Raw genomic sequence first — 13,714 nt, 5'->3', positions numbered from 1 at the left:
ATTAAGGTTGTTTGTGCAACTTGAATTCTGCCCCTTATACATATGCATTTTGATACAGTCTTCAGTTGAATTATCACGTGTCTTTTTCCACAGAACATCTTTTAACATTGTTTTTGTAAGCAATTTCCTGTTAGTTTTTTGTTTTGTTTTTCTTTTATTACAAAATCTATTGTATAACTGTAACAATCAATTGAATGTGCTGACAGCAGGGTTTGAACCCTGGGATCATCCTTAGCTCAGATGAAGTAAAAATCAAACTGCTTATATTCAGCTGGTGTAAACAGTAAATGCTATAAGTTCAATGTTATCTTTGCATTTGTTGACTTTTGAGCCCTTGGTTACTCAACCTAAACATTTCACTAATGTAAATATGTAATGACATGCAGTCAGTAAAAACTACTTGTATAATTTCAGACTGTCTGTCTTTGAGGAGGCATACGAAATGCATGGATTTACTATAGTGCTATTTTTTTTCATAGTGGGGTTCAGACTTTAATATGGACCAGTAGATCACCTATTCTAATAGGCTTCAATCTCTTTAGAAGAGTGAGTGGCTCTAAGAGAGCTTTGTTAGAAACATATACTCATTCACTTGTCATTTCCAAAGTTCCTTGAACTTTCTGATTACAACATCTAGTCTTTGTCACAGAAAACAAGACACTCTAAACAGCCCTTCATATCTGAGCTCTGAACCAGACTCACAAGGAGCTGGAGTGAGTAAAACATTAGCTACTGTTGTTTCTTACAAGATCTCTTATGGACTGCTGTACTGAGCTAGGAGATGAACTATAGAAATGCAATAAACAATGTCATGGAAATTTATCCCACTATGACCTTTTCTGTCTCATATGGATTAAAACAACTTTTTTTAATTTCAAAATGTGTTCTTACAGTCCTTCCTTATAAAGGTCAAAGGTTGTCTAGTGAAAATAAAGACCCCGTTCTTTCCTCACATATATGACTAGAATTCTTCCTTTCAGTTTATTCAGGAAGATAAATGTTCTATTCATGTTGCTTTTGATCCTTCTCAGAAAGCCTTCTTTAAAGACTGAGTGAGAGATAGATGCTATAGACCTATAGACATTTATTTTGTTACCAGCTTTTCCCATCTTTAAAATCTTTTTGGGGAAAATTCTTATCAGACCTTAGCTAATACATAATATCAGTTGTGTCTCTGATTATTTTATAGAATTGTTGAACTCATCTCTGGTTTCCATTTGAACAATTTTAAATAGAATTTTAAAACATTTGTCAGACTGTTATTACCTGTTATGACCTGTTATGAATTCTTTCCTTACTATGGAAAAGCATCCAGTTATCTTGTGCTGAGTACCTTACGACATCTAAAATATATCTGGCATATAGTATACATTTTTGAAAAAGAAATCAAACATACTTGCCAAAAGTATATGAAAAGCAACAATTGAAACAATTTTGTGAATACAATTCAAAATGTAAAGACTTCACAAAACTGAGATTGTGATTAACTAACATCTTAACAAGACCTGTCATTTCTGTACTGCTTTAAAAATGCTCTATTTCTCTATGAAGCATTAGCAGCAATATCCAAATTACAGAATTCTTTTGAATTTAAATATTTTATAGTCAATCAAAATATAGTTCTCATTGAAGAACCCGAGTCAATAGCAGAAAAGACTCTGGCTCCCCCTCCTGTTCTGTTTGGTTTTGGGTTTAAAATTCTATTCAAGGAATTTTATAGACTCAAATAAGAACTGTTAGAGACATTATGGATCTTATGAAGATTTGGGATAGATCCATGTTACAAGAGATGCAACTCTGATGGGCTGGGAAGCATATCATAGAAAGAATCATTATTAAAATGGCATTACCCTATCAGCTGTAACACCTATCAGGAGGTGTTAGTACCATTATATAAGGCACTGGTGAGACCTCATCTGGAATACTGTGTGCAATTCTGGTCTCCCATGTTTAAGAAGGATGAAGTCAAACTGGAACAGGTACAAAGAAGGGCTACTAGGATGATCCGAGGAATGGAAAACCTGTCTTATGAAAGGAGACTCCAAGAGGTTGGCTTGTTTAGCCTAACCAAAAGAAGGCTGAGGGGAGATATGATTGCTCTCTAAAAATATATAAAAGGAATAAATACCAGGGAGGGAGAGGAATTATTTAAGCTCAGTACCAATGTGGACACAAGAGCAAATGGATATAAACTGGCCACCAGGAAGTTTAGACTTGAAATAAGATGAAGGTTTCTGGAACAGCCTTCCAAGGGGAGCAGTGGAGGCAAAAGACATATCTGGCTTCAAGACTAAGCTTGATAAGTTTATGGAGGGGATGGTATGATGGGATAGCCTAATTTTGGCAATTAATTGATCTTTGTCTATTAGTGGTAAATATGCCTAATGGCCTGTGATGGGACGCTAGATAGGGTGGGATCTGAATTACTACAGAGAATTCTTTCCTGGGTATCTGGCTGGTGAGTCTTGCCCACATGCTCAGGATTTAGCTGATCACCATATTTGGGGTCGGGAAGGAATTTTCCTCCAGGGCAGATTGGCAGAGGCCCTGGGGGTTTTTTGCCTTCCTCTGCAGCGTGGGGCACGGGTCACTTGCTGGAGGATTCTCTGCACCTCAAAGTCTTTAAACCATGATTTGAGGACTTCAATAGCTCAGACATAAGTTAGGGGTTTGTTACAGGAGTGGGTGGGTAAGATTCTGTGGCCTGCGTTGTACAGGAGGTCAGGCTAGACGATCATAATGGTCCCTTCTGACCTTAAAGTCTATGATTCTGTGATCAGTGATCTGATCTGTAATCAGATAATGGTTTATGCTGGCCAGGACAATGTCCTGATGTCTTTATATTCATTTGATCACCTAGTCTATCCCCATTCCATTACAGAATATAGCCCACAGATAAAGATCTGTATTAAGCCTAAAATCCTGCATGTGACTTTGTTTAGGTGGACTGATGAGCTCACACAGAACCCCACTGGAAAAAAAAGGGCTCTATGAGGTGCAGCGGAGAGCCTGCAGGAATGAGGTTTTAGATAATAAACAGAGAAAAGAGAGGCAAGACGTTATGTGGTATCCTGATCCTAAGCTTCAGTTAATGGGGAACTTTATTTTTTAATGAAAGCTCGTATGGTGTAGAAACTACAGATAGACTCCAGTGATGGATAAAACATGCTCACTTATATTTTATACTAAGTCGGTATGCATGAATTATAAGAGTTTTTATAAACAAATGAAACCCAATAATACATAATAGAAATGAGAGGTTTCAAGGCCAGAAAGAACCATTATAAGCATCTTTATTTTTGTGCCTAACACAGGACAAAGAACATTACCCAGCAATCTCCATATAAGACCATTACTTCAGTTTGAGTTGTAACATATCCTTTGGAAAGATATCAAGTCTTGATTTAAAGATCTCAGGTGAAGGAGAATCCACCGCATCCCCAATAAGCTGCTCCAATGGTTAATTACCCTTACTGTTAAACGTCTGTGCCTTATTTCTGGTCTGAATTTATCTAGTTCCTGCTTCTAACCATTGGATTTTATTATCCTTTTTTTCTGCTAGATTACGGAGCCTTCTACTATTAGAAATATTTGCCCAATGTAGGTGCTTGTACAGCATGAGCTATGGAGGGCTTTTGACACATCCCTATAGACTAGAATTGCTAACATAGTTCCTATTTTTAAGAAAGGGGAAAAAAAGTGATCCGGGTAATTATAGGCCTGTTAGTTTGACATCTGTAGTAGTATGCAAGGTCTTGGAAAAAAATTTGAAGGAGAAGGTAGTTAAGGCCATTGAAGTCAATGTAAATGGGACAAAATACAACATGGTTTTACAAAAGGTAGATCGTGCCAAACCAACCTGATCTCCTTTGAGAAAGTAACAGATTTTTTAGACAAAAGAAACGCAGTGGATCTAATTTACCTAGATTTTAGTAAGGCATTAGATACCGTGCCACATGGGGAATTATTAGTTAAATTGGATGATGGGGATCAAGAGGAAAATTGAAAGGTGGATAAGGAATTGGTTAAAGGGGAGACTACAACGGGTCGTACTGAAAGGTGAACTGTCAGGCTGGAGGGAGGTTACCAGTGGAGTTCCTCAAGGATCGGTTTTGGGACCAATCTTATTTAATCTTTTTATTACTGACCTTGGCACAAAAAGTGGGAGTGTGCTAATAAAGTTTGCAGATATACAAAGCTGGGAGGTATTCCCAATTTAGAGAAGGACAGGGATATTCTACAGGAGGATCTGGATGACCTTGTAAACTGGAGTAATAGTAATAGGATGAAATTTAATAGTGAGAAGTGTAAGATCATGCATTTAGGGATTAATAACAAGAATTTTAGTTATAAGCTAGGGACACATCAATTAGAAGTAACAGAGGAGGAAAAGGACCTTGGAGTATTGGTTGATCATAGGATGACTATGAGCTGCCAATGTGATATGGCCGTGAAAAAAGCTAACGTGGTCTTGGGATCCATCAGGAGAGGTATTTCCAGTAGGGATAAGGAGGTTTTAGTACTGTTATACAAGGCACTGGTGAGACCTCACCTGGAATACTGTGTGCAGTTCTTGTCTCCCATGTTTAAGAAGGATGAATTCAAACTGGAACAGATACAGAGAAGGGCTACTAGGATGATCCGAGGAATGGAAAACCTGTCTTATGAAAGGAGACTCAAGGAACTTGGCTTGTTTAGCCTAACTAAAAGAAGGTTGAGGGGAGATATGATTGCTCTCTATAAATATATCAGAGGGATAAATACCGGAGAGAGAGAGGAATTATTTAAGCGCAGTACCAATGTGGACACAAGAACAAATGGATATAAACGGGCCACCAGGAAATTTAGACTAGAAATTAGACAAAGGTTTCTAAGCATCAGAGGAGTGAAATTTTGGAATAGCCTTCCAAGGGAAGCAGTGGGGGCAAAAGATCTATCTGGCTTTAAGATTAAACTCGATAAGTTTATGGAGGAGATGGTATGATGGGATAGCATAGTTTTGGTAATTAAATATTCATGGTAAGTAGGCCCAATGGCCTGTAATGGGATATTAGATGGGATGGGATCCGAGTTATTACAGAAAATTCTTTCCTGGGTGTCTGGCTGATGAATCTTGCCCATATGCTCAGGGTTTAGCTGATCGCCATATATGGGGTCGGGAAGGAATTTTCCTCCAGGGCAGATTGGAAGAGGCCCTGGAGGTTTTTCGCCTTCCTCTGTAGCATGGGGCACGGGTCACTTGCTGGAGGATTCTCTGCTCCTTGAAGTCTTTAAACTACGATTTGAGGACTTCAATAGCACAGATATAGGTGTGAGGTTTTTTGCAGGAGTGGTGGGTGAAATTCTGTGGCCTGCGATGTGCAGGAGGTCAGACTAGATGATTATAATGGTCCCTTCTGACCTAAATATCTATGAATCTATGAATCTCAGTAAATTAAATAAATAACCTCTAAGCTTCTTTGGTTACAAAAAACAAAACAAAAAACAAACCCAAAACACCACCTGTTAAGGGGGGGAGGTGAAAGTAACAGTCTCTATATAGATCCATAACAAATGGGAAAATGAGGAAGCCGATAGAAATGAGTATAAATCAGCAGTTAGGAAAAGCAATTGATACAGGAAGCTTAAGTTGTCAATTAAAAATCTGTTGCCAATAAGGTTAAAGACAATAAGAAAGAATTCTTAAATATATCTGAAACTAATAAGCCTTGCAATGGTGTAGATCTGATACTAGGTAAGGATGGTAAAACTGTTAATCATGATGTAGAAAAGGCAGAAATGTTCAATAAATATTTGTTCTGTATTGGAGAAGAAGCAAGATGATGCATTAATATCTTACAGTGATAATCTCTGTTCTAGCAATAACTAGGGAGGATATTAAACAGCAGCTATTAAAGATAAATACTTTTAAATCAGAAGTAATGAATAATTTGTACAAAAATATTAAAAGAATTGGCCAGCAAGCTCTCTGATGTTGATTTTTAACAATTCTTGGAACAATGTGGAAGTTCCACTGAACTGGAGGGGGGGGGCACCTAATTTTGCCCCAATATTTTAAAAGGGTAAACAGGATGACCTGGGTAACTATTGGCTGGTAAGCCTGACATCGATCCTGGGATAATCAGAAAGACTGATTATGGGGTGCTGTCAAGGTTCCTCCCACACTCTGAACTCTAGGGTACAGGTGTGGGGACCTGCATGAAAAACCTCCTAAGCTTATCTTTAGCAGCTTAGGTCAAAACTTCCCCAAGGTACAAAATATTCCACCCTTTGTCCTTGGATTGGCCGCTACCACCACCAAACTAATACTGGTTACTGGGGAAGAACTGTTTGGACACATCTTTCCCCCCAAAATACTTCCCAAAACCTTGCACCCCACTTCCTGGACAAGGTTTGGTAAAAAGCCTCACCAATTTGCCTAGGTGACTACAGACCCAGACCCTTGGATCTTAAGAACAATGAACAATCCTCCCAACACTTGCACCCCCCCTTTCCAGGGAAATGTTGGATAAAAAGCCTCACCAATTTGCATAGGTGACCACAGACCCAAACCCTTGGATCTGAGAACAATGAAAAAGCATTCAGTTTTCTTACAAAAAGACTTTTAATAAAAATAGAAGTAAATAGAAATAAAGAAATCCCCCCCTGTAAAATCAGGATGGTAGATACCTTACAGGGTAATTAGATTCAAAACATAGAGAACCCCTCTAGGCAAAACCTTAAGTTACAAAAAAGATACACAGACAGAAATAGTTATTCTATTCAGCACAATTCTTTTCTCAGCCATTTAAAGAAATCATAATCTAACACGTACCTAGCTAGATTACTTACTAAAAGTTCTAAGACTCCATTCCTGGTCTATCCCCGGCAAAGACAGCATATAGACAGACACACAGACCCTTTGTTTCTCTCCCTCCTCCCAGCTTTTGAAAGTATCTTGTCTCCTCATTGGTCATTTTGGTCAGGTGCCAGCGAGGTTACCTTTAGCTTCTTAACCCTTTACAGGTGAGAGGAGCTTTCCCCTGGCCAGGAGGGATTTCAAAGGGGTTTACCCTTCCCTTTATATTTATGACAGGTGCAATCAGTAAAGAATTAAAGGATGGTGGCATAATAAATGGCAATCAACATGGTTTTATGGAAAATAGGTCTTATCAACCAAAATTGATGTAATCTTTGGATGAAATTACAAGTTTGATTGATAAAAGTAACCTTGCTGACATAATACTTAGACTTCTTTAAGGCATTTAACTTAGTCCTGAACGGCATTCTGATATAAAAAAAATAGTACTATACAAAATCAAGATAGCGCATATTAAGTGAATTAAAAACTGTTAATTGATAGATCACACAGGAAAACAAACAGCAACTGAAAGAAAATATAAAATCATTGCTGGTAAAATTTGCAGATGAAACAAATTTTTTTGAAGTGGTAAATAACAATGGAGAGAGGTTAGTTTTACGGGCTGACCTGGATCACTTGGTAAGGAGGGCTTATTTCAACATGTGTTTTTAATCATTCAAGTCTAAGGTCAGATATCTAAGAACAAAGAATGTAGGTCATACTAATAGGATGGGGGGTTGTCTCCTGGAATGCAGTGACAACAAAGAAAACTCATGAGTCAGGATAGACAACCAACTGAGCAGGAGCTAACAGTATGATGCTGTAACTTAGAGGTTGAACGAGCCGTATAAATGGAAATATTGTGTAGTAGTAGGGAGATCATATTACCTCTAGGTATGGCATTAGTGATACCATTACTGGAGCACTGTGTCTCATCCTTGTGTCCATGCTTGAAAAAAGATGTGGAAAAATTGGAAAAAGTTCAGTCAAGAACTCCAAAATATTTTCAAGATCTGAAAAGCATTGTCTTCCTTCTGGAGTCTGTGCTTTCTCCTATCCCACCTCAGAAAGTCTGACGATTATTGAAAACTTTTAGCATACTGGTGGTATTATTTACTTAGATTAAAGAAATTATATGTTGGCAAATTTCTGATAGTTGTTCCTTTAGGGATCTTCTTTTAAATTCAATATTTATTTGTTTATTTATTTATATTTTGAAGTGCGTGTTTCCCAGTTCAATTTTCTCTCTAAAGCTTTTTCCTAAACATATGCATGTGAAAAAAGTGCTTTAAAGTTGTGCTGTATTGTTAAATGACCATGTGGAACAGTTGAATTTTTGATGACAGAAAACCCATAACTGTTAAAAATGCTAATTATGCTTTTTAGGTGCAGAATTTGTTAACTATTAACATGTGTCTAATATAGAGGGGGAAAAGGTAATTTAGTGGATTTCATGTTGGCGTATCAACCACTCAATAAAAGTTTTAGTTTCAGTTCAATTTCTAGTTTTATCAGTCTACAGCTGAGTTCATTTACAAAGTTTGATTGGCCTTTAACTTTGCTCAGCAGAAGTACAGAAGCAAATTAACAGACTAAATGAACTTCAACCCTTGTATAAGGTGATATATCCAGGTCCAAACTAATTTTTCTATCAAAATGCTTGCAGTTGGCTGGCAAGGGAGAGGGATCTCCATTTTCAGACACAAGATTAGCCTGAGCCTTGAGGAGAACCGCTGTTGAAGATGAGTGGAGAAACAAGAAAAAGGTGGGGGGAACAGGAATGATTGGGGAAGAGAGGGTACTTTGGAAATGGAGAGGCAAAGAGAGATAACAATGAGTGGGTTGAGGAGGAAGCTAGAAAAGAAAGATTCAAGAATGGAAGTGGGAGGGAGACAGGAGAAGACAGAGTGTACGGGATTTAAGACCATAGGGGACAAGAGGAGGTGTTAGTTAACAGAGGAAGAGTGTTCTTACAGTGTGTATGATAACACTCATTTTTTCATGTTCTGTGTGTATATAAATCTCCTCACTGTATTTCCCACTGAATGCATCCGATGAAGTGAGCTGTAGCTCACGAAAGCTTATGCTCAAATAAATTGGTTAGTCTCTAAGGTGCCACTAGTACTACTTTTCTTTTTTTCTGAAATAATATATTTGTTTTTCCATTTTATCCATATAGCAGCATTAAAAGTTTAAAATCCATAATTGTTCACTCAAAGAAAATAATGTAATTTGGGGTTACTTCTTCAGCTAGAATTTAATCTAGTAGAGTTTCTGAGCGATAAGGAAAATAAAATTATCTTAATTCATATTTACTGCATTGTTTATATTCTCCACTGGTGTCTGTGTTGTCAAATAAGCAGTGCCCCATGTCCTTCTGTTATTTTTTTAGGAAAGTCATCATCTGGAATGAGATGAAAACAAATAGAAACTATATCTGTGGGAATAATATTTCCACTTGTTCAAAATCTTTGACAATATACTGTAAAGTCAACCACAATCCATATTTTAAATAACTCTAAGTTTTGAACAGTGGAATGTAATTTAGTAATATTCTGTTGCATTTATATGACCTATTTCATCTGGGAATCTCAAAACACTTTACAAACATTTATTAACTTGGCCTGCATCTCCCTGAATATAAATGAGATGGAGCACCTGACAGGATGGTCTCAGGGAGCAGTCTTCAATTTTGAAACTTATTCCCCACCTTGGTTAGCCAGAATTCAGATTTGTTAGCCTTCCAGGTATGCTGCAGAATCTATTTTTTCCCCTTTTTGATAAGGCAGTTGAGGAGGATGTGAGCTGTGGTGGATGTTTTTATGCTGTGGTTTTTATTGTATGCAATAGGCATGCAAAGCACCATGCAAAGCAAAGCTGTAATTGCATTTTAAGATGTTTGAAGTAATAAATAAATGATATGTGAAACCTCACAACACACTTACAAATTACTGTAGATAAGTAGTATTATTCCTGCTTTATGATACTGGTAAACTGAGGTACAGGGTGATAAGTGATTTGTCCAAAGACACACAGTGAGTCAGTGCAGAGCTTGTGTTAATCCCCTACTCAGAGCACCAGACAACACTCCCTCTCTCATCCTTTATTCAAATAATATGTTCTAACTTCTAACTGAGGTCTCCCAATTAGCTTTACTTTCCTTAATGTCTACTAATATTCTCTGCCTTGGTCTCCTTTCCCTCAGTTATTATTAAAATACAGGTTGGTTGAGTAAGTAAATAAATCTACATTAGATTGCCATCTAAATGTTTTTCTTATGTATTTCTGTACTTCAGGTAATTGTCAAGTCTGGACCAGGCACTTTTCTCAGCCTGGCTGTATATAATGACTATATCTTTTGGTCAGACTGGGTGAGACGAGCTATTCTTCGCTCCAATAAATATACAGGAGGAGATACAAAAGTTCTTCGATCTGATATACCACATCAGCCAATGGGTATCATTGCTGTTGCCAATGATACTAACAGTTGTAAGTTACAAAATAAAATATAATGGGCTCTTAATTATATATAGTTGCTTTCAGAAATTTAGATTAGCTTTCGTCAAATTATGTGTTATGGCATTTCATAACCTCTTCTTTTCACTATGTGGAATATTAACTAAAAAATAGAGAACACACCTTTTCCAAAGAAATTAATTTTTCTTGGAATACTATGTATATTTTCTGGATTTAGCATTCAGAATGGAAAAGTACTTAGTAGATTCTTTGCAAATATTTGTCATTTCCAGATATTTCATTTAATTGTTTTACATCTGTGCTAAAAGTAGCTCCATCTTATTTAATACAGTAACTTCTCTGGCATCATGGCATTCCTACCTAACTGGTATATACAGAGACTTTTATTAGAAATCTGTCAATGTATCAGTGACCCATAACACATTTACCCAGGAGACTGAACTGCATTGAAGTCTGATCTTTCAAATAATACTAAGCATTGAAGCAGATATCACAAAGTTAATAGAAGATGGCCTGTTTTTATTAACTTGATAATACAAAAGTTCTTTATTTTCAGGTGAACTGTCTCCCTGTGCACAAATGAATGGAGGCTGTCATGACTTATGCCTTCTGACTCCTGATGGTCGAGTGAACTGTTCATGTAGGGGGGATCGAATGCTGATAGATGACAACAGATGTGTGAGTAAGTAATATTAGTCGATGTAGTGATCCCCCCCGTGGTGTGGTCCCATCAGATCTCACAAACAAAATTGGTTTGGGCCAACCCGTTACATGGATTTGAGACCTCTACAGTTTATTGTAGGAAGTAACATTAGTCCTTCAGTAAGTGTCTTTCTTCTCCCAGTCTTAAGCAATGCCCCAGAATGATTTTAGAGGGAACTGTGCTAATGGAGATGACATCTTTTGAATGTACAACTAAAGTTTTGACATTTCTATCCAATAAAGATCCCATGCAACCTTTTGTAAGAGTAACAATGTTAACCTTAGTGTCCTTGCCAAATTCCAACTTGACTAATTATAGTCTATTTCAATTCCCTGATTTTTTTTTTTTGTCAGTTGGGTACACTATTCTTCACTTCCTGTCCTAAAATGTGTAGCGTTGTTATAATTTGTTAAACAGCTGTCAGATTCCAACATACAGAGATGTTGCTTAAATTATTCCTTTTATATAGTTGTATATAAATTTGTATATAAGTTTGTACTGTGTTTGGGACCCTTTAGGATGAAAGGTGATATAAATCAGTTATTTCAAAGCCATTGTCCACAGACATCTTTCTAGTTCTCTACTGGACACCCCGTGACACAAAATTGTGTGAGGAAGAGGATAGAGAGCTAAATCTTTTATAAAATAGTTGAAGATTCACTGGAGAGCCGTTGTGGCTATTATTGGCCATATTGTACCTGGTGCTGAACTGGTGTGAATGTGAGGAGAAGTAGCGACTAGTGATCTGAAAGGATGCAGCATGTGCACCCTTTGCATTAATCTGGTTCTGATATTTGATTTTGAGGGTGGATAGTATAATAGTCTTGCCCTTACCCCTCCCACATCCCTAATGTTCTTGGTCTTGCGCAGGCTGGGAGAGGGGCCATCTTGGGTCCCTGCTTCGGGGACCAGTCTCATTCAGAATATGGAGTACTGAGATCCTCTGCCCCCTCTTCCTCCCAACCCCATCAGCAAGCAAGGCTGGCCTGATTTGGAGTGGAGTACATGCCACTCCTTATGTCTGAATTAGCCAGAAATCCTCCAACTCGCCCCACTGTAATTCGATTCCTTTGTCATGGTTACCAGGTTAGCAGCCCCTCTCAAGTCTCTCTGAGCCAGAATCTGGAATTAGCTTTACATCTAATAGCTCAGGTGTTGTCCCTTAACCGCTTGATCTGTTTAACAGGAGGTATTTTATCTGGATCAACTATGTTGTCTTTTTGTTAACAGCCTGTTATTAAAATAAGGCAATATATGCATACAGTAAACATTCCAGTAATCCAATGTAGCCATACAGTAGCTATCTCAATAACCAGTCACATACAGTATTAATAAATTATTGCAGATCAGCCCTACATCCTCTGCATCCTTTCCCCCCACACCCAGCACATGCACATGGTACACTGTGGTTTAAAGCTGGTCCTTTATATTTTATTATGAAAAGGTCCTTAAAATAACATAAGTCCTTTTTGCTTGTATTTAATTATGTAGTAGGATGGAAATTAAAACTTTTCTTTCATAACAGGGTAGATACAGTTGATCCAAAGTCAAGTAATGCACCGTTAATGTGCATTAGATTTGGAGTCCTTTCTGCAAAATCACTTTTAACTGGCTATATAATTGAGATATAATGAGTTGTACAGATGATTTGTAGTGGTAACAAAGATGTTAATTAAACCTGTAACACTTACTGAGCAGCAGACTTTAGTCTAGCTGTGAAATCAATGCCAGTAGTGATCAATTGAGATTGTATTTGCAGTATTTCCTGAAAATGTTAATTAAGACATCAGTAACTACGTAAAGAAGCACGTGTCCTGTGTAGCCCTAAAAGTACTGGTAATGACCTATGGTTCAGAATTGAGAGAGAGAGAGAGAGAGAGAGAGAGAGAGAATGGGTCATACAGCTGGTTTGCAATAAATTCCCCAATATAATTAAGTCTGGAGCATGGCATGGCATTTATATGTCCCAAAAGCATTACAATCCTTAATTGGCACAGCTTCAATGTATGCCTTGTGCCTCCTCATGCAAGGTCCTCATGTTATGTGAAAAATAAGCAATCTTAACTTTAGGTTTACAAAAATACTGTAGTGTCATTATATGAGTCGCTATGTTTCAATCTAGAAAATTGTTAACTGCTGGTCACCCCATATGAGAAAATATATTGCAGAATTAGAGGGGGTTCAGAGAACGGTGATGAGAATGATCACTGGAAAATCTCTCATGTGAAGACAGACTGAAAATATTGGGATTGTTTACGTTAGAAACGAGACAGATAAGAGGGGACATATATATGTATATAAAGAAGGGAGATCAGGAGCTTCTACTCCTTCTCACATACCCACCCACACACAAAACACAAGAACAAAGGGACAGTCATTTACATTGAAATGTAGGTAATTCAAAACTGATAAAAGGAAATACTTTTTCACTTGGTGCATAATTAGACTGTGGAACTTATTTCACAAGATACTGAAGTCAAGAATTTGGTTAGATTCAAAGAAAAATTGGATGTTTATATGGATAACAAGAATATCCAGAGTTATAGACTATGCAAAAAAAATTTTTTTGGAATGGATAAAATCCTGATGCTTCAGGGTTTAACCCAATCACTAGCTATTAGGGATTAGGATGAGATTTTAAAGTGGAAAGATTATACAGCATCTGCTTACTGTGTGTTTCCTGCACCTTCCAC

The 13,714-nt window shown here is 37.4% G+C and overlaps 1 protein-coding gene across 1 annotated transcript in view; it reads left to right on the top strand.

Moving 5' to 3' along the window:
* LRP1B (LDL receptor related protein 1B) overlaps positions 1 to 13,714 on the top strand; it is a 1,292,938-nt gene that overhangs the window by 985,993 nt on the left and 293,231 nt on the right. The window contains exons 44-45 of the mRNA XM_074967293.1: positions 10,138 to 10,330; positions 10,875 to 11,000. Coding sequence (XP_074823394.1) covers positions 10,138 to 10,330; positions 10,875 to 11,000 — 319 coding nt within the window. The remainder of the gene's footprint in view (positions 1 to 10,137; positions 10,331 to 10,874; positions 11,001 to 13,714) is intronic.

Source organism: Natator depressus, chromosome 11 (assembly GCF_965152275.1).
Source record: "Natator depressus isolate rNatDep1 chromosome 11, rNatDep2.hap1, whole genome shotgun sequence".
Classification (NCBI taxonomy): Eukaryota; Metazoa; Chordata; order Testudines; family Cheloniidae; genus Natator; species Natator depressus.
The sequence above is the reverse complement of the archived record's forward strand: the minus strand, read 5'-3'. Positions and strand labels throughout refer to the sequence as shown.